General features: G+C 45.3%; 1 protein-coding gene across 10 annotated transcripts in view; it reads left to right on the forward strand.

Annotated features, from left to right (window-relative positions):
- CELF1 (CUGBP Elav-like family member 1) overlaps positions 1-20,390 on the forward strand; it is a 105,228-nt gene extending 84,838 nt beyond the window's left edge. For 8 of the 10 annotated variants that reach the window (XM_063944570.1, XM_063944576.1, XM_063944574.1 and 5 more), the window contains 5 exons: positions 10,429-10,539; positions 12,655-12,840; positions 13,414-13,578; positions 13,666-13,832; positions 17,720-20,390. In XM_063944570.1, coding sequence (XP_063800640.1) covers positions 10,429-10,539; positions 12,655-12,840; positions 13,414-13,578; positions 13,666-13,793 — 590 coding nt within the window. In that variant the 3' untranslated portion in view covers positions 13,794-13,832; positions 17,720-20,390. The remainder of the gene's footprint in view (positions 1-10,428; positions 10,540-12,654; positions 12,841-13,413; positions 13,579-13,665; positions 13,833-17,719) is intronic. The other 2 variants (XM_063944579.1, XM_063944573.1) reach the window with 1 other exon arrangement.
- Positions 20,391-21,991: the final 1,601 nt, after the last annotated feature.

Here is a 21,991-nt window from a genome sequence, read left to right on the forward strand (position 1 = left end):
CGATCTCCTCATAAAGGCGAGGTCCAGGGAGCGGTTGCTGATCAGCGTAGCACACTCTCAGGAAGTGTTGCGACAGCACGGCTGGATTCTCAATATTCCAACGTTGCAGCTGATTCCTACGATGCATCTGCCCTTCCCGGGCATGATTCTGGACACAGACCAGAAGAAGGTGTTTCTCCCGGAGGAGAAGGCTCAGGAGCTCGTGACTCTGGTCAGAGACCTCCTAAAACTGAAACAGGTGTCGGTGCATCACTGCATGCGAGTCCTGGGAAAGATGGTGGCGTCATACGAAGCCATTCCCTTCGGCAGGTTCCATGCGAGGATCTTTCAGTGGGATCTGTTGGACAAGTGGTCCGGATCGCATCTTCAGATGCATCGGCTGATCACCCTGTCCCCCAGGGCCAGAGTGTCTCTTCTGTGGTGGCTGCAGAGTGCTCACCTCCACGAGGGCCGCAGGTTCGGCATACAGGACTGGATCCTGGTGACCACGGATGCAAGCCTCCGAGGATGGGGGGCAGTCACTCAGGGAAGAAACTTCCAAGGGCTGTGGTCAAGTCAGGAGGCTTGGCTGCACATCAATGTCCTGGAACTAAGGGCCATACACAATGCCCTGAGTCAAGCGGAGCCTCTGCTTCGAAACCAACCGGTGCTGATTCAGTCAGACAACCTCACCGCAGTGGCCCATGTAAACCGCCAGGGCGGCACAAGAAGCAGGATGGCTATGACGGAGGCCACCAGGATTCTTCGTTGGGCGGAGAATCACGTGCAAGCACTGTCAGCAGTGTTCATTCCGGGAGTGGACAACTGGGAAACAGACTTTCTCAGCAGGCACGACCTCCACCCGGGAGAGTGGGGACTTCATCAAGAAGTCTTCACGCAGATTGCAAATCGATGGGAACTGCCACAGATGGACATGATGGCGTCCCGCCTCAACAAAAAGCTAAAAAGGTATTGCGCCAGGTCAAGGGACCCTCAGGCGATAGCTGTGGACGCACTAGTGACACCGTGGGTGTTCCAGTCGGTCTATGTGTTTCCTCCTCTTCCTCTCATACCCAAGGTGCTGAGAATCGTAAGAAAAAGAGGAGTGAGAACAATACTCATTGTTCCGGATTGGCCAAGAAGGACTTGGTACCCGGAACTGCAAGAAATGCTCACAGAGGACCCATGGCCTCTGCCTCTCAGACAGGACCTGTTGCAACAGGGGCCCTGTCTGTTCCAAGACTTACCGCGGCTGCGTTTGATGGCATGTCGGTTGAACGCCGGATCCTAGCGGAAAAAGGCATTCCGGATGAAGTTATTCCTACGCTGATAAAGGCTAGGAAGGACGTGACAGCAAAGCATTATCACCGTATATGGCGAAAATATGTTGCTTGGTGTGAGGCCAGGAAGGCCCCTACAGAGGAATTCCAGCTGGGCCGATTCCTGCACTTCCTACAGTCAGGAGTGCTTATGGGCCTAAAATTGGGGTCCATAAAGGTCCAGATTTCGGCCCTATCCATTTTCTTTCAAAAACAACTGGCTTCCCTTCCTGAGGTTCAGACGTTTGTTAAGGGAGTGCTGCATCTCCAGCCCCCTTTTGTGCCACCAGTGGCACCTTGGGATCTTAACGTGGTGTTGGGTTTCCTGAAATCCCACTGGTTTGAGCCACTTAAGACCGTGGAGCTAAAGTATCTCACGTGGAAAGTGGTCATGCTGTTGGCCTTAGCTTCGGCTAGGCGTGTGTCAGAATTGGCGGCTTTGTCATGTAAAAGCCCCTATCTGATATTTCATATGGACAGGGCAGAATTGCGGACTCGTCCGCAATTTCTGCCAAAGGTGGTGTCGTCTTTTAATTTGAACCAACCTATTGTGGTGCCTGCGGCTACTCGTGACTTGGAGGATTCCAAGTTGCTTGACGTAGTCAGGGCTTTGAAGATTTATGTGGCCAGAACGGCTGGAGTCAGGAAAACTGACTTGCTGTTTATCCTGTATGCATCCAACAAGCTGGGTGCTCCTGCTTCAAAGCAAACTATTGCTCGCTGGATCTGTAACACGATTCAGCAGGCTCATTCTGCGGCTGGATTGCCGCATCCAAAATCAGTGAAAGCCCATTCCACAAGGAAAGTGGGCTCTTCTTGGGCCGCTTCAAACACCTTTGCAAAATTCTACAAGTTTGATACCCTGGCTGAGGAGGACCTTGTGTTTGCCCATTCGGTGCTGCAGAGTCATCCGCACTCTCCCGCCCGTTTGGGTGCTTTGGTATAATCCCCATGGTCCTTACGGAGTCCCCAGCATCCACTAGGACGTTAGAGAAAATAAGATTTTACTCACCGGTAAATCTATTTCTCGTAGTCCGTAGTTGATGCTGGGCGCCCGTCCCAAGTGCGAACTTTCTGCAATACGTGTATATAGTTATTGCTTAGTAAAGGGTTATGTTATGTTGGCATCCATTGGTTGATGCTCTGTTGTTTGTTCATACTGTTAACTGGGTAAGTTTATCAAGTTATACGGTGTGATTGGTGTGGCTGGTATGAGTCTTACCCTGGATTCCAAAATCCTTTCCTTGTAATGTCAGCTCTTCCGGGCACAGTTTCCTTAACTGAGGTCTAGAGGAGGGGCATAGAGGGAGGAGCCAGTGCACACCAGTAGTACTAAATCTTTCTTAGAGTGCCCAGTCTCCTGCGGAGCCCGTCTATTCCACATGGTCCTTACGGAGTCCCCAGCATCCACTACGGACTACGAGAAATAGATTTACCGGTGAGTAAAATCTTGTTTTCGATGTTGAGGAAACCGGGATTAGTACCTTTGCGGACAGAGGTTTCTGGACCGCCACCTGCAAGCGAGTCTTCTGACGTTGGAAACTGGCAATCCCGTGGTGAAGAAACGCTGAGGAGGTCGGGTTTGAAAATCGAGCTTCTAACCGCAAGTGATGAGATCCCTGACCCAAGCATCTGGACAGGATTGTACCCATGCTTCCCTGAAATCCCACAGACGAGCTCCCACCCTGTGATCCCCCAGGTGGGAGAGAAGCCCGTCATGCGGTTTGAGTGGTGGAGGACTTACCTTCTGACTGGGTTGAGGCTGTGGAACCTCTGCCCCTACTTCTATGGCTACGGGAGACTGAAGCTCCGCCCCTGGCCTGGCCTCGAAACCTGGAAGGGGCATGAAAGGACCAAAAAGAAGGACCCGTATAGGGCCTACGAGAGGCTGGAGCAAATGAGGGAAGATAAGTCGACTTACCTCCACTGGCCTGAGAAATCCAGGCATCCAGATCCTTACCGAACAGGACCTCTCCCATAAAGGGCAACGCTTCTGCTGCCCTCTTGGATTCAGCATCCGCCTGCCACTGACGCAGCCAGAGAGCTCTGCGAGTCGAAATTGCCAAAGCGGAAATCCTGGCTCCGAGGATACAGACGTTCTTGGATGCCTCGCAAAGATAAAGGGCTGATTTGCGAATGTGTTCCGCCAGCGGTATCAGCTGATCCGGAGGTAAATTGTCATCAGTATCCTGTACATCTACCACCGCCTCTTCCAATAGAGGCATCTCATCGTCAGATTTGTGTATCACTGAGGCTAGCAACATCTTTTTTGAGACCTGGGGAGGGGAAGTTAAGGACAGGGTCTGGGAAGGGAGCACCGCCCCAGAGAGCCCTTCAACTCCCCAGCCCAGGCATCGGGACAAGCTGTTGGAACCGGGCCGCCTCGCTATCTTCCCAAGAAGCCCTCAGTTCCCTAGTTAACAGAGACATAACCTCTGTAAGCTGTGTTGTCCAAACATGAGTGCTCTGTGGCTGTGATGAGGGATGAGCAGATGGCTCTGACCCACAATCCTCACATAACGGGGAATTCTCAGAATAAACTTTGCAGAACATTTCTGACATTGAAAAACTTGTTGTGCAGCCTTGGAACCTTTTCGAGCCATGGCACCACCTGTCACACACACACACACACACACACACACACACACACACACACACACACACACACACACACACACACACACACACACACACACACACAGTAATAGGAAGGAGATGGGGGGGAGTAGCAAAGGAGTGCAGCCACACCAGCCCTTTGAGCCCTGTACAGTACAGTGCAGTATTGGGCACGGTTGATAAACTATAAGTGCCTAACACGATCCCCTAGTGCCCCACCAAACAACCCACTACAACTGCTCACTGTGTCCAGGCTGAACGTCCCTGCAGCGGTGTGAACGTGGCCGCCAGCGCGCGCTGAGCCCACAATTACTTTGAATTATTATTATTTTTTTTGGGGAATATTTTTCTATTTTATATACATCGCTTTCCCCTCCCAAAAGGCAGGGTCAGGGATAGTGCAAGCTGCTGAAGCAGCAGTGGCGTGTCGGTCCTCACTGAATGAGCACCCTCACAGCCACACACAGATCTCCTGCACACAGGCTGGCCGGCGCTTGTACAGAAGCCCCGTCGGAGCCTCATCACAAGCAGGAGTGCAGGTATGTGAACAGGGCGGTCAGCTCCTGCTGCCGCCCCGAGGTGTGGGGACATTGATTAAAGGCGCTGGGATCCCTCTACTGACGGCCGCCCTCCGCCGCTGCTCCGGCCGCCGCTTCTCCGAGCCCCACCGCTGCTCCGGCCGCCGCTTCTCCGAGCCCAATGCAATCATAATTGGCCGCCGCTCGACAAGAGCGGGAAACGGCAAGATCTGAGTCTAGGGTGAGACCGCCAGAACTACCGGAGGCGTCTCAGCCTTGCGAAAGGTCCAAATCCATTTTGGGTAAACGGGATAAATTTCATATGTCTTATGATTTTCCAGTTTCTGCTATGTTGCATTCTGACGATTCCATGCCAGACCTCACGGAATAAGATGAGGGTGAGGAGGGCGAAGTGGAGTCAGAGAGTGAGGATTTTAACAGCTCCGGCATTGATAATCTCATCAGAGCGGTGCGTCAGTCTCTGAGGTTTACTGAAACTGAGGAGCCTCTCACAAATGATCAGGTCGTATTTACTAAACGACAAAGAACTCCAATAAGTTTTCCTGTCTCGGAATCTCTTAATCAGATGTTAGTAGAAACACGACAGAATCCAGATAAACGGTTTTCTATACCTCGCAGATTTAAGTCTAGTTACCCGTTTCCAGACTCGGTAACATGTACATGGGAGAATCCACCAATAGTTGATTCGTCAGTGTCGAAGCTTACCAAGAAATTAACCATACCAGTGCCAGCGGCTACTACGCTTAAAGACCCTTCAGATCGCAAGATAGAAACTATGCTAAAGTCCATGTATGTAGCAGCAGGAGTGATGCTGAGACCTGGATTGGTTGGCATCTGGGTCACTAAGGCGCTCATAATATGGATTACAGAACTCAAATCTGCTTTACATGACGAAAACCTGATACTTCTTGCAAATCAAATGTGTGAGGCTGCAGAGTATCTCTGTACAGCGTCTACTGATGTCTGTCAGCTCACTTCTCGTATTTCATCGTCGCTAGTTACGGCACGACGAGCACTCTGGCTGCGTGCTTATCAAGCGGAGGCAGAGGTCAAACGAGGTATAGAGGCGTTGCCTTACGATGGCAAGAAGAAGTTTGGTCCTGAATTGGACGCATGGATTGCTGAGGCTACGGGAGGTAAATCGGTTTTCTTACCATTGCCTCCACCGGTATCAAGAAGGAGGTACGCTGGACCTTCGTTCAAATCCTTTAGACCTCAGTCCTTTCGAGGACGTGGCAGAGGAACAGCCACGCCTGCTAGACGTGGTCGTGGACGTGGTTTCCAACAAACCAACACAAGTCGCCAGGACGCTAAGGTTACCGACAAACCAGTGGCATGACGGGCTACCAGCCCATCTCGGTTCTCCGATTGTGGGAGCACGCCTTCAGACGTTCCATTTGGCGTGGTTCCACACATCCGCGGATGGGTGGATCCGCAATTTAGTGTTAAAAGGTTACAAAATAGAGTTCGACTGTCTTCCGCCTCTGCGGTTTTTCAAGACAGGATTGCCTCTGTCGGACGACAAGAGGGCGGTTCTGCAAATTGCCATTCAGTCTCTACTGGATTCAGCAGTTTTGATTCCGGTCCCTGTACATCAACAGGGTCAGGGTTATTATTCCAGTCTGTTTGTTGTACCGAAGCCGGATGGCTCAGTCAGACCAATATTGAACTTAAAGGGTCTCAATCAGTACGTAACTTACTACAGATTCAAGATGGAGTCTCTGCGTTCCGTGATTGCGGGTTTAGAGCCAAAGGAATTTATGATTGCGCTAGATCTCAAGGATGCGTACTTACACATTCCGATTTGGCAGCCTCATCAGAAATTCTTGCGGTTTGCAATACGCCAGAACCATTACCAGTTTCAGGCTCTACCGTTTGGCCTGTCGTCAGCACCTCGGGTATTCACCAAAGTGATGTCTGTGATGATAGCTCATCTCAGATCCCTGGGAGTGACAATAGTTCCGTATTTAGACGATCTGCTCATCAAAGCTCCGTCTCAACAGATGCTTCTCCAACATGCGCTGCTAACGTACAATGTACTGGTTCACCACGGTTGGATTGTCAACTTCAAGAAATCACATCTAATTCCGTCTCAACGCCTTCAATTCCTAGGTATGATTCTCGATACGGTCAATCAAAGAATTTACCTACCACAACAGAAAGTACAGATTCTACGCCATCTAGTACAATTAGTGCTCAAGCCACGCACAGTGTCTGTACACTTGTGCATTCGCCTCTTAGGCACAATGGTGGCAGCTTTCGAAGCGCTTCAGTTCGGAAGATTTCACTCGCGTCCATTTCAACTGAATGTGCTCGCCCAGTGGTCGGGCTCGCATCTGCAGATTCACCACAGGGTGAGGTTGTCGCCAAGGGCAAGAGTGTCTCTGCTCTGGTGGCTCAAGGAACACAATTTAACCGCAGGGAGACTGTTCGGAGGCTGGAATTGGATAATTCTAACGACCGACGCCAGTCTCAGAGGTTGGGGAGCGGTAGTTCAAAATTGTCAGCTTCAGGGTCTCTGGGCGGATCACGAAAGATTGCTGTCTATAAATGTCCTGGAACTCCGCGCAATTTACAATGCGCTACGACAAGCAGTGCACATGCTTCGCTCTCAGACTGTCCAAGTGCAGTCAGACAATGCGACGGCGGTCGCATACATCAACAAACAAGGAGGAACGAGAAGCCGCATGGCAATGCGGGAAGTAGCTCGAATCCTCAATTGGGCGGAATACCACCAGGTGATATTGTCGGCCGTGTTCATTCCGGGAGTGGACAACTGGGAAGCGGATTATCTCAGTCGTCTGGGTTTTCATCCAGGCGAATGGGCATTAAATCCAGAAGTGTTTCACATGTTGGTTCAGCGATGGGGTTATCCTCAGGTGGACCTGATGGCGTCTCGACACAATCACCAAACGCTCCAGTATGTGTCCAGAACAAGAGATCCAAAGGCAGTGGCGGTGGATGCTCTCACCGTTGCGTGGCCGTACAGCCTTGTGTATCTGTTTCCACCGTTTCCATTGCTCCCTCTGGTGCTAAAACGGATCAAAAGAGAGTCTGTCACAGTCATCCTAGTGGCGCCTCATTGGCCTCGGAGAGCTTGGTTCTCGGATCTCCGAGGACTACTCGCAGACGATCCTTGGCCGCTCCCACTACGTCCAGACCTGTTACAACAGGGTCCGTTCCTTTACCCCGATTTAGCGCGGCTGCGTTTGACGGGGTGGCTGTTGAAACCGCCCTCTTAAGAAGAGAGGGCATTCCAGAATTGGTTATACCAACCATGTTACGAGCTAGGAAGCCGGTTACGGCAGCTCATTATTACAGAATATGGCGTGCCTATATAGGTTGGCGTGAAGCTCGGAAGTTTCCGACATCATCTTTCAAGTTATCCCGCCTTTTGTTATTTCTACAGAAAGCTTCGGCAAGGCGTGTTTCAGATTTGGGTGCCTTGTCATGCAAGCCACCGTATTTGGTGTTTCATGATGACAGAGCGGAACTTCGGACGAATCCCGCTTTCTTACCAAAGGTAGTGTCATCTTTTCACATCAATCAACCAATAGTAGTTCCTGTGTTGACAGCACATTCTGGAACTCTGGATGTGGTACGCGCATTACGCGTTTATGTATCCCGAACGTCTTTAGTTCGTAAGACGGATACGTTGTTTGTTTTCTATGATGCTGCCAAGATGGGTTGGCCAGCGTCTAAACAAACCTTATCCAGATGGATAAAACTGACCATACGTCAGGCTTACCTTCATGCTAGGTTACAGCCGCCTACATCAGTAACCGCTCATTCCACACGTTCTGTGGGAACTTCATGGGCAGCTGGTCGGGGAGCTTCTACGACGCAGCTTTGACGTGCGGCTACATGGTCTTCCGTGCACACGTTTGTGCGCTTTTACAAGTTTGATACGTTTGCGGCATCAGCATCTAGCTTTGGCCGCCTAGTGTTACAGGTGCCAAACAGCTCTCCCGCCCACGGGGGAAGCTTTGGTACGTCCCAAGAGTACTCCAGTGACCCCTAGTGGATGAAAAAGAAAATAGGATTTTGGTACTTACCAGGTAAATCCTTTTCTTTGAATCCATAGGGGGCACTGGACGCCCACCCAGAGCAGTTTTACCTGGTTTGTGGTAAGTTCAGAGGATCTTATGGTAACACACTCTCACCGACTGGTTCAAATTTATCAAGTGCTGGTTATGGTGTCAACTGTTTAGTTGTCAGTAACGTTATGTGTCAACTTCGTTGTTGTCCGTTATGTTATATGTAATACTCCATTGTCAACCTCTCTATAGTTCCTGTTCGGCTCAGTAAAAAACACTGAGGTACTCGGGGATATGGAGGGGTGGAGTGTTCTAAATTTAAATATTCAGTGCTGTTTCCTACGGAAGCCGTCCATATCCCAAGAGTACTCTAGTGCCCCCTATGGATTCAAAGAAAAGGATTTACCTGGTAAGTACCAAAATCCTATTTTTACATCTAAATCAGGGGTCTAACCCGGGATTTGGAACCCTGCTCCAAACCAGGTCAGACACAGAACACCCCTGTCCATACCTCCGGTCCAACCCAAGTTATTCCCGGGTCAGAGCCGTTTATACTGCAAACAGGTGCAGTAGCTCTGAGAGCCCACTCTGCAGCAGCATTAGCCCCAACAGAGATTCCTGCTCTGCCCCTCTGATGTCACTAGCCTCACCCCCCGGTTAATTGTTGGCGCAACAAGTTCAACACAGTGTTCCTGTATGTAGGTATGCAAATCTACCCATGTTGTAAACGGGAGCCGAATTGGGTGATCTGGGTTACCCGTTTACACTGCCACTTAACCCGAGTCCTTCCATGGGACCAACCCTGCACGGTACCTGGATTGGAGTCCCAGGTCAGTGGACCCAGAGTAACCCTTTTCCCACTTGACACCCGGGTTTTAACAGCAGTGGAAAATAGGTATTGTATTCCACCAGCTTACATACCCACCCATTGCTACTGTTGCATAATAGATATATATAATATAAATATATAATTACAAATACACTGTCTTAGCATTTGTGAGCTTTTGGTCAAAAATGAGCAGTGTAGTGGTAACCTGTAAACTTGTACTTAATTTAATAGGTCTAGGGGGAGATGCAGCAAACGTTCTAAAGAGGATAAATGGAGAAATTGCCCATAGCAACCTCCAACTGTTATTAATATCTTGTATATTCTATAAAATTACAGAATCTGGTTGCTATGGGAAACGTCTCCACTCATCTTCTATAAATGGTTTGATACATTTTCTCCTCAGCAGTAGTACTGTATAACGTATTCAGTTGGATTTAGAAGACCCTTTCTTCATTTCCCATGTCGTATGCCATTGGTGTTCCCCATAGTTAATTTTGTCATGCGATATTTGATCTCTGGAAATATTTGCCATTATCTTGAAAAAAGTTTTAATACATTAAATTACCACAGTATTGCTGCAAAAATACTTCCACCCAAATGTTATTACATAATCATGTAACTGGTTCCACCTCCACCAATGGTATCTCCAGGCCAGCTCAGTGTGTTTTTTCTGATACGCATACACAGAACGGTGCTGTTGGTGCCACTTCCCGTAAACGTGAGCCACCACGTGCCACTGCGGCAAGAAGGAGAGCCCCAATGTTTCCCGAATCTATTAGGGAAACCTGATTTCATCTCAGAATTGCCCCCATTTTATTCTAAGGAGTTCTCTGCTAACATTCAATCTGCAGAAATTCCCTTAAATATTGGGAGGAAATGGTGAGCTCCATAGATAAGGTCCTTGACTTTCTTCTCCTTTCCTCATACCTGGTTTCTCCTAGAAAGACAAAGGAATAGTTATAGACTGTAAGGTGGCAGTCAGTGTTTGTTTTGAAAATTGATGCAGTAAAACAGATTAGGCAAATCTTAGCCTTGTTTGCTTGTTAGAACTAGTACTCATTACGTATAATGTTTGCGTGTTACTTACATGTTGTTATTTCCTATCTTAGGTTCATCCCCTAGTTCCAATAACAGCTCCTCCATCAACCCCATGACCTCTCTTGGAGCACTGCAAACTCTGGCTGGTGCCACAGCTGGGCTCAATGTTGGTTCTTTAGCAGGTGACGTAAAGCGTTTTCTGTATTAAGTTTAAATAGTATATATATATTGGTTTGTAATGTCCGCACTCACAGCAGTAGACAGTCACCATCGGGGTGCTCCTCAAGAAAGCCCAAATTCGGACATCCACATATACCAGATGTATATCCAGACCAAAGATCCAGAATAGAGGGCACTCACCAGTCCAACTTCAATTAAAGGATTTATTAATACATCAGAATCAGCTCATAATGTCGACGTTTCGGCTTTGGTAAGCCTTTTTCAAGACAGCCCAGGAGACATCTGCTCAGCATGCCAGGAACAAGCATACTGACAACCTCTCACGGGCTCCCCTATATACTGCACACAATCAATTAATTGTCTTAATTACCGGAAATGCATCACCACATTGACCCACCCTGGGTTCTCCGTGTTATTTCAATATATCAACATCATATTACATATTTCACTTAAAGTACACATCGTGTAACACTGCCATAAGGTATATTGGCCTTTTATGTACATAACAAACAGTCATCAATATATATTAGCTAATTAAGGTACTAACCGAGGTTTCATATTAACGTCTATACCGGAAGCATCCTCCTTGCGTTCCACCGGCATCAATAGACGTCTCTCCGCCCACAATAACAACTATGCCAGAAGTGCGTCACGTCACGTCCGTGACACGTCACCGGAAGTGCGACCCCCGCGTTTCACAGCGGAGTTGTTTGCGTTCCACCTATCGTTTACTCAAGGGGCTTCACATTTCATAGAGTACCTCCGGTATAAGTACCATTCGTCAATAATACACGGACCAAACCAGGCATGGTCATCACAGAGTGTGTCTAACATTATATATTTCCTCCAGTATAATCATCAGGTTTCATCTCTACGTTGTATGGTCATTGACCAGGTTCCAGAATTGGTGCGAGGTGGCGATCGAGTACTCGCTCTGAAGAAACTTGAAGCACGGTGGATTTACACACTGGACACTATTGTACCACGTGGGTTGAATGAGAATAACCCACTAAAACTCTTTATACACTGAATACTGAGCACAGCAAAACGTTTCTGATCCTGATTGATCTTTAGCGAGAAGTACAATGAAAACTATATTACATTAGATGACTCTATACCATTTATGAGTTTACTTGTTTAATTATTTATTTGCTTTTTAATATATGTCCTATATGGATCTGCTGACATACACCTTTGACCTTCCGTTTTTGTACCTGAGGGTCTGATGTGGTATGGCTGGCAGTCCATTATAGGAGGGTGATATGTATTTTATTGTGGTGTGGTGATGGCTCATGGGCTCCTCTGTATAATGTTAGACACACTCTGTGATGACCATGCCTGGTTTGGTCCGTGTATTATTGACGAATGGTACTTATACCGGAGGTACTCTATGAAATGTGAAGCCCCTTGAGTAAACGATAGGTGGAACGCAAACAACTCCGCTGTGAAACGCGGGGGTCGCACTTCCGGTGACGTGTCACCGTGGGACGGACGTGACATGACGCACCTCATGGCATAGTTGTTATTGTGGGTGGAGAGACGTCTATTGATGCCGGTGGAACGCAAGGAGGATGCTTCCGGTATAGACGTTAATATGAAACCTCGGTTAGTACCTTAATTAGCTAATATATATTGATGACTGTTTGTTATGTACATAAAAGGCCAATATACCTTATGGCAGTGTTACACGATGTGTACTTTAAGTGAAATATGTAATATGATGTTGATATATTGAAATAACACGGAGAACCCAGGGTGGGTCAATGTGGTGATGCATTTCCGGTAATTAAGACAATTAATTGATTGTGTGCAGTATATAGGGGAGCCCTTGAGAGGTTGTCAGTATGCTTGTTCCTGGCATGCTGAGCAGATGTCTCCTGGGCTGTCTTGAAAAAGGCTTACCAAAGCCGAAACGTCGACATTATGAGCTGATTCTGATGTATTAATAAATCCTTTAATTGAAGTTGGACTGGTGAGTGCCCTCTATTCTGGATCTTTGGTCTGGATATACATCTGATATATATATATATATATATATATATATATATATATATATATATATATATATATATTTACTTTAGGGCGCTCTCATTTAATGCAGCTCTCTCCCTCCGTAGGTATGGCTGCTTTAAATGGTGGTCTTGGTGGCAGTGGTCTCTCCAACGGCACTGGCAGTACAATGGAGGCCTTGAGTCAAGCTTACTCTGGCATTCAGCAGTATGCGGCTGCTGCTCTGCCCTCCCTTTACAACCAGAGCCTGTTATCACAGCAGGGCCTGGGTGCTGCAGGAAGTCAAAAGGAAGGTAAGTGTGATCACCTGGACGGGAGGTGGGGCGGATGCTTGGCCTCTATTTACGTAACAGTGCTTTTATTTTAGATTTATATTTTTAACGGGTATTTAATTAGAACGACATGACATTAATCTGGCGGCTTGTACATAACTATCCAGTCGGAAAACCCTTTTTAAACTCTAGCAATAGATACTCTAGGCTCTGTCCCATTTACCTTTGCTAACAGGTAGGGAACTAGGTAGAAACTGGGTATATTTCCCTCTTAATACAAATCCAGGACATGAAATCTCCAGCACTCTGCTGGGGCAGGTCATCCTCCTACATTGCATGGTATGGGCTACTGCACATGTCCCATCGATGGGCCGACTAGATGGGCCAAGTCGTTCTTATCTGCCATCACATTCTATGTTTCTATGATGCTGTTCTCACCTGAGCAATACACTACCCTCCCTCTTTTCAAAATTGCCTGTTCTAACCACCACATCTGTAACTCTGACACCCCCTGTTGTACTCCCCTTTAGACTGATTTGGGGGGGATTTGAAGCTTGTTGGATTTATTTTTGATTTATGTTTCATGTCTAACAGATGGGTCTCTGTATCTCTTAGGCCCAGAGGGAGCAAACCTCTTCATATACCACTTGCCCCAGGAGTTTGGTGACCAAGACATCCTGCAAATGTTCATGCCGTTTGGAAATATCGTGTCCGCCAAAGTTTTCATTGACAAACAAACAAACCTCAGCAAATGTTTTGGTAAGTCTTTTTGCCCAATGCGATATTTATGCTTCTGGTCTCCTGTGTCGTTTGTCGCACCTGTAACTGACCGTGTGTGTTCGGCAGGTTTCGTGAGCTATGACAATCCAGTTTCCGCTCAGGCTGCTATCCAGTCCATGAACGGCTTTCAGATTGGTATGAAGCGTCTGAAAGTTCAGCTTAAACGCTCGAAGAACGACAGCAAACCATACTGAACTGTACTGCCCTGGGAAGTGAGCGAGGAGGATGTTCTGGTAAGTGTGGGATGGAGAGGCCAAACCCAGGATGTGTGGCTGGAGGAGCGCACTTAGTAGGAACACACAGACTATGCTGTCTCTCAGCAGCCCCGAAGCGTCTTCATGTCCTAAAAGCCAGAAGCCTCTTTCCCTTCTAAAGACTCTGGGTACAACTTTAGTTGTGAATTTTTGCTTCATATGGAAGAACAGCTTGTACTACTTGTTCCAAGTGTTTTTATTTTTTGGAGTTTAGGTGCCATATCAGTGGTTTTTATTCTAATTATTATTTGGACTTTGCTGTGTTTGTATAAATGTGTGACGAGTCCCCAATGCCAGAACCGTTGGAAAGGGAGAAAACGAGCAGCCGTTTTCTGGCACGTAACAGCCTTAGAAAACTCATTTGTCTGCTCACTGCTCCACTTGCCATTACCCTGCAATTAGACTACCTGAGGTCGCGGACCCTCTGGCCTAGAGCTATAGAGGGTCCTTAAAAAAATTTTTAATTTTTTTTTAATATTTCTGATACACACTAATTTTTCACATTATTTTGCGGTACATGATCTAAATAGTTGGGGTGTCCTTTTGTGTAAACATTGCGTTGCTGCAGTTATCCCCCTCTGCACCATTGTTATGGCTGCTCTTCCTATGCAGTCTCAAAACACCATCACTCGGTTTGCAAAGCACAGTTAGAGCGAAGAGATTAGCCATTTAAAGTGGGGCCCGCACACTATTTAGTGGACCGTACCAATGCAGTGTTGACATAGGGACATCTGATTCCTATTGCTTTAACAGGCTGCCTTTTTATCCACATTGGCTCCGCCCACAAAATGGCTGCCCCTCCTGTAAGGGAGTTAGAGTGTGTGTGCGTGTGTGGATAACAGATCTACCGTAGATCCCAACACATGAATTGCACTTGCTTCATATTGCATAGTGTCAGATCCAAGCATTAGTTTATTATTTCATGTGTTCCCTGTTTTCAAGTGTGTGAAGCAGCAAATGTAAAGCACAATGCAATATCTTTCAACTTTTTAGAACTTTCTAGAAATAAAAATAACAAAAATAAAAACCCAGCTGGTCTTTTTCACCAGGCTGAATATGTTTACGAAGGCCCATTTACCTTCGCCCTACATGGCAAGCGGGCACCGAGTCGAAACAGTTTTTAAAAGGACCGATTCTCTCAAACATTGACGGACTGGCGTCCGGTGTTACGTAGTAGAATAGAAAAGTATTTCATGTGCCTGTGTGTGTATGTACTCTCCGTGCATACTTACATACATGTATCGTGATATATATGCTGAAGACGATCTGCTAAAACTTGAATAATGTATTACTCAGAGAAAAATGTGTTTTCAAAGTTTTGATTTGGTATAATGTGAAACGTGTTGAGGCTTCCAGGCTCCTGATAGAAATCTTTTCTACAAGTGTATAAAAATCCGTAAAGAGACAATTGAAGGAAAAACAAGCCTGTTAGAATGTCATTTCTATTTTTATAAAGGTTTTATACAGCTCGGATGAGTGAGCAATATTTATTGCCTAAATTATTTCACTGGGAAGAGATTTTGTAGAATTCGGAAGATTTAATTTTGTGTGTTTGTACAGATTACTCTGCATCGTGTTTATTAAACCTTTTTACGATGTGTGCGGAGGGGCATAACTCATGCCCAGCAGAGGAGGCGTCTGAGTTATATAAATGTGAAACGCATCTCTTCCTGATTTCAGTATTTAAACCCTCCCATAGCCCAAGCAACTCTGATTTTTCACCCCTCCTACCTGCTTAACAGTGCTTTTAGAAGACCCAAAAGTTCAGACAAACTTCAATTTAGTGACAATCATATGGTTTGATTTTTGGTAACGCTTTTCTGCATTTTCTATATGTTCTGTCACTTCTCATTGCCTTATCTGTAGACTTGTTTGTTGGCGTTCCCAATGCTTATGTCCCGTTCTCCCCCCGCAATAACTAGCTCTGTTAAAGTAATTTGAAGAGCTGCAGAATGCTGAACAGGGTAGTAAGGGGGAGGAACAGACTATCAGCAGTGTTTTCAGAGGTGAAGCATTTTTGTCATGACCTGGGGTATAGGTTTCCCCCCTGTACTTCAATGTGTCATTGGGGGAGCTGGTGGGGTCTTACAGTCAGTGCATATTCCTTGACAGAAAAGTGCACTTTTCAATCACTGGTGACTATTTAATACAAGCAAGCAAGTTGTATCTTCAGTTTGTGACCAGAATAATTTCTCTGTGCAAATTCCAGGTCGGTAATTTACAAACTGTAACCAGCGTGCCAAACCTCTGATTTAATATCCATTATAGGGGGAAACGGAGGGGTTTGTGTGTAATCTGTCACCTGTGAGACAGTAAGGGACATTTATTAAGCAGGTAATGGTGCCTGTAAAAGATCGGGAAGAATTTTTTAAGTTTTGTTAACTATATTATGTATTTATAGCAGTGTTCCTTTTTCCCCCCCATGCAATGCTTTCTTCCCTATTTTACTTAGTGATGTCAAAAGTGGACACCGGAAGTCACCCCTCTTTTTGAAAGCCTTACATTTGACATTGCATGATTACTGTGTGTGCATATTATAGCAAAAGTGTGCTTTCTTTTTTGTGCTGTGTGAAATTCTTAGTTCCTCAATAGCTGGTTAAATAAATATCCCTGAATGTTGCGAAGTAGGCGACAAACATTTTGTAGTTGCGTTCAGCAAGTATCTCCCATCTTGAGCTATGTTCCATTCATCTGCCATTAGTACGGGATCATTGGGGCAGATGTATTTACTTGGAGAAGGCATAAGGAAGTGATAAGTGCAATGTGATAAATGCACCACCCAAACAGCTCCAATATGTAAATTAACAATTAGGAGCTGATTGGCTGGTGCATTTATTGCCTTGCACTTATCACTGGTTTATCACTTCCTTATGCCTTCTCCTGGTTACTACATCTGCCCCATTGATCTCTATGACTCTGTTGATCTCTATGACTACAAAACTGCTTCACAAGGAAGCTTAGCCAGTGCTTGACGGCTTTCAGAAAATGCTGCAGTTACTCACCTCTAGTATTAATTGCTTCTTCATAGTGGACAGAAAACTTTCATACAGGCCATATAGATCATGCAGGTAGAGTCTGGGAGGGCATGCTGGGATCTGTAGTATTCACAGCAGCTAAAGGGCCACCATTTGGCCAAAGCCTGTAATGCAGAAGGAGACTGAAGACCAGAGTGGAGACGTGGGCTATTTTAAAATGTATTACATTTTTTTAAATTTTTTTTTGACTAACCATAATAAAATGTTGCCAAAAAAATGGAGTAAAGATACTTCAGATATAATGAAAGCCATGGATTCTCACTGGACTTCTGAGAACAGTGGCTCCATCAAGGCCTCTGCTTAATGCATGCTGGAAAGACGGGGCAGTGGTCTTATTTAGGGGGTACTGCTTGTTTTACAGTCGTTCTAGCTGTGCTCCACAGCATTGATGCAGACGCAGAGCATGCAGGCATCCCTGCTCCACAACATGACCACAAAAGTCCAGAGTTTACATGGAGCGGTTTGAGTTCTGTTGGTCTTCATACTGCCGCTCCTTTCCCATTGTGTCCATGTGGGGTGCTGGGCTGGCTCCTCCTATTGGGTTCCTTTTTGCATGGTGATTCTAGTCTCTCTAATTTATGTCTGTCGGGTGTGTTGTCCCTCCCAGACCCTCTCACAGTTCCGTGTACATGCGTGTGACATTATGTTGTGTCCCCTTCTAGACACCGAGGACCTTTTTATAAGAGCGTACTGTGGTCCCCGTTGTCTCTGCATGTCCTTGCTGAGCTAGGCCCCTGTGTCTAGCTGTGTCTTTCTCTCTGTGATTTGATGTATTGCGTTGTGTAACTCAGTGCTTCTCCCTGTTTTCTCTGGTTTGTTTTTGTTTTCTAGATCCCTTCCTGCCATTTGTCCATCATTGTGCCTCTAAAGCATGTCGGTGTGGCGTTCAAGTACATCGTCCAAATCCTTGTTTCTTCAGCTTCTTTGATGCTTGAACTCTCACCTCTGAACTTGTGTTGACTTTTTTTGATGCTAATGTGTATTTTTTTACCATGTTGTGTTTTTGTTTTTTGTTTTTTTGTTTTTTTCTTTTTCTCTGTATGTTTCTTGCGTGTTGCCAAATTGGCTTTGCTACAAAGACTGCGAAGAGGGACACAATATTTAAATCTCGCATTTGATTATTAAAAAAAAAAAAAGTTATATAAATCTATTTTTCTAGAAATTCATAAAGTAACCACTTAATTTTGGGATGATACTTTGTACCTAATCTTTTGAGCAGGCCTAGCTGGCACACTTTGTTTAATGTTTTTTTTTGTTTTTTGTTTTTTTGTGTGTGTTTGTACCAACCAAATTCAATCTATATCTCCTCTCTACTTGAGCTAGTTGGGGGGAGTTAGGGTAGGGGGCTATATTTTGGGGTTTTATTTTTTAACTAAACGTTGTCATTGGAATCGCATAGGTATCACATTTTGCTGTCTACAAATGGAAATGGCTTTTTGTGTTTTTGGAAATTATTATTATTTTTTAAGTATGGAGTGTTGTAACTCTTCATATTTTGTAGTAAAGTCTGTGCGCCCTCCCCCCACACACACATACATGCATACCCAAAACTACCCAGATCTTGTGTGTAGCCCAGCAGATCTGCCCAATTTTTTTTTAATTTGGGGTGCTGTCTCTTTCTTATTAAATAAGCCATCTCTTCAGCAAAATGTGACCAGTTTTGATTTCTCATTAAACTAATTGTGCCAAAAAAAAAAAAAGAATATATATAATTATGCCTTGTCCTCTACATGTCTGTATTTCATTGCTGCTCAGAGTATAGAACCACCCCTCCAGGGGGGGCGGTCAGGATCACTGAGCTTCGTTTATTTTTCTGTTTTAGAGGTAAAATGCAAAGCAGGGGTGTAAAACATCATCTTTTTAAATAGTTTGTGTTGTGTCCTTTTAATTTCGTATTTTTCTTGTTTGAATAGATGTGCAGTACAAGGTATTTCTGCTGCGTGCTCAGACTGTGCTGCGCCTTCTTACCCCCGAACTGACAGGGTGATTGCACCAATCAGTGGTCCGTAGCGGCCAGTGCTGACCCTGACCCTATTTCATGAGGATTACCTCTTGCGCAGAAGGCGGTTTATAATAATCGCCGTGGCACGTCAGTAGGGAGATCCTCTTGATTCGTAGCGTAAACAAATTGGACAAGGAAAATGCAACTTTCTGACATGATGTATTGCAAGAATCTGGCTCTTTAATACGCACTGGTAGTTAAAACTGTTCACTGTTGCTGTATGTACACCCACCCAATGGTATCCAGTTACAGGCTGAGCCAGCTGTTATATTGCTTCCGTCTTGAAGCATTCTGGGATTGAGAGCCACTGAAGCTTTCCCAAGTCCTGTGGAGCAGTTCATTTGTAAGATAACTCTTCATGCTCCCTCTTCTGGTGCCTTTTGTCCACAGGGTATAACCCAAGCTCCCTTAAAAGCAAAGTGCGTGCCCTAGGGTTATGCCGTTAAGCTCTTTTTTTCTTCTTCTTTGTATTTGGAGGTAGGAATCGCCCAGCGCAGTCTCAGCACACAGCTCCATGCAGGGCTGAGCAGTGTATAAGCTCGCTCAGAAGGGAGTGACTCCTTCTCTTCCTCACAACCTACGTCTCAATTCAGCCTACGTCTCAATTGAGAAGCTCTTAATAAAAAAAAAAAAAGAGAGAACGTCCTCTCCGGATCAAACAAAATGCCAAAATGGCTTTCTTCTGACTACTTTTTAAACAACAAAGAGAATTAAAAAAAAAAAAAAAAAAGTTCTGTGGTGATTTTATGCATTGCCATAATGTTACCTCCGCCTTCCTAATATCTGCCTGCTTTTTGTGAATAATTCTATATAAAGTAAAAAAAAAAAAAGAAAAAAAAAATCTTTTTGAGACAAACCTGTGGGCTTTTATATTGGTACAAACTGATTGTAGTTAACACTAGGATTTTGTACAGTTTTTTGCCTTTTTCTACTAGAAAACAATGTTAAGTGATTTATTTCACAATGTGAAGTCAAGAAAAAACAAAAACAAAGTTGCCACTATTTGACCAAGTTGTCCTTCTGTGCTGCCGTGAACAGGACTCATGAAATCTTCACTTTCCCTTCCTCACAGATGCTTTTCTTAATTGTCTTGAATTTGTTTTAATTTTATTTTGTTTCCTTGATTTGCAAAGCAAAGTTTAGTTTGTGGGTTTTTTTTTTTTTTTCTGTGTGAAATTGTGTTGTAAAATGTAGAAAATATGAATTTTCTTTAATGGTTTAAAGAGGAAAAAATAAAAAAATAAAAATAAAGGTAACCACTACTGCATAGCTGATCGCTGAGTTTGTGGATTAAAAAGAAATCTAAGTTTGAAGCCAGCGTGTCTGTTAAATTGATTAACCCTTTGTAACCTTTACGTTCTTATCCCTCCCCACCCTGGGTATTTACCAATGTTTTAATTGTGCACACACAAACACACACAACGTTCTGACTAGAAGTCATTTTGTAAACAAAGTGTGGTACCTTTCTTTGTTTGTTTGCCATTAAATTGTTTGAGAAGACCTAGTGTGGTCTGTTTATTTCACAGCATAAGAATTAAAGGAAGGCTGCTACTAATATTAATAAGGAAAGGGGGGGGGGGGGGTGTCATGACTGCACTCCCTAATTCTAAACATAAGAGTGCTGCCATTCTGAGACTTGTAGCGCCACACAGAAGAAAAGAGGAAATGCAGGTGCACTCTCTAAACACTAAGTGCGTTGGTAATCAAAACAATTATAATTTCTGCAATTTAACATGGAGTAAAATTTAGATTCTTGGCACAATTTTTGCTTCTGGATTTGAACCTCAAGGTGTGTAGACATGGTGAGATTCGGGCTAACCCCGATTCTCACTTTTCGACAGGGACTAAGTCGGTATCGCAAGCACATAATGACTGTGCTTGTGATACTGACTGTGCGATTTTGGCTAAGTGTAAATTTTGACTCTTTTCGCGATAGTCAAAATTTACTTGCCTGCACAGTCTTATTTATGCTTGTGATGCCGACCGCGCGGGACCGTGCATTGGGATCGCAAGGTGACTTTCACATTGCGATCCCAAAAAAGAAGACAACCTAAAAAAAAAATTTTTTCTACCCCTCAGATGACCTGATACTTCAGTTGATATGCTGTTTAGAAATCACCAAGTGTGTGTGTAAAATTTTATATATATATATATATATATATATATATATATATATATATATAATATATGTTAGGTTATAAATGGCTGGTAGGTTATCAAAGTGTGTGCGTTGGTGTGGAGTTCTAGTTGTACTTCAGTCTTAAACCCTGCCTCAGTTTTAGCATGCCATGATAGGAAAACTGTAGTTCCACAGCAGCTGGAGGGCTACATGTTGAATCCCTCTGATATGGACCTTGACATATATTAAGCCTAAAATTGGTTAAAAAAAATAAATAAAGTTGAACAGTATTTATCTTCATCTAGCCCAGGGGTGGCCAACCAGTCAGAGGCAAAGAGCCAGAAAATATCTGTAGTCAAGAGCCACTACAAATATGGGAGCTTGGTCTAGTTGTCACAAAGCCACACCCCATTTTTGTATGCACACCTTTCGGTATTACGTTTGTATAAGTAGGACCTCATATCATAACCCCTCTTTTCATCATGTTGTACAGTGCCACATACATATAAAAACGGCAAAAAATGGGTGCCTCATACATATATGCCCCCACAGTGCCAGATACACATGTCCTCCCAGTGCCAGATATGCTCCCAGTGCAGATACACATGTCCCACAGTGCCAGATACACATGTCCCCACAGTGCCTGCTATGCCCCCAGTGCCAGATATGCCCCCACTGCAGATGCGCATGTCCCCACAGTGGCTGCTATGCCTCCAGTTCCAGATACGCATGTCCCCACAGTGCCTGCTATGCCCCCAGTGCCAGATATGCCCCCACTGCAGATGCGCATGTCCCCACAGTGCCTGCTATGCCTCCAGTTCCAGATACGCATGTCCCCACAGTGCCATATACACGTCACCATAGTGCCTGCTATGCCCTCAGTGCCAGATACACATGTCCCCCCAGTGCTCACCAGCCTCCCCCCGCGCCCCAATCCCCGCACACCGCGCTGCTGGTCACTCTTCGGCGGCGGTGTCTCTTC

Source organism: Pseudophryne corroboree, chromosome 11 (assembly GCF_028390025.1).
Source record: "Pseudophryne corroboree isolate aPseCor3 chromosome 11, aPseCor3.hap2, whole genome shotgun sequence".
Classification (NCBI taxonomy): domain Eukaryota; kingdom Metazoa; phylum Chordata; class Amphibia; order Anura; family Myobatrachidae; genus Pseudophryne; species Pseudophryne corroboree.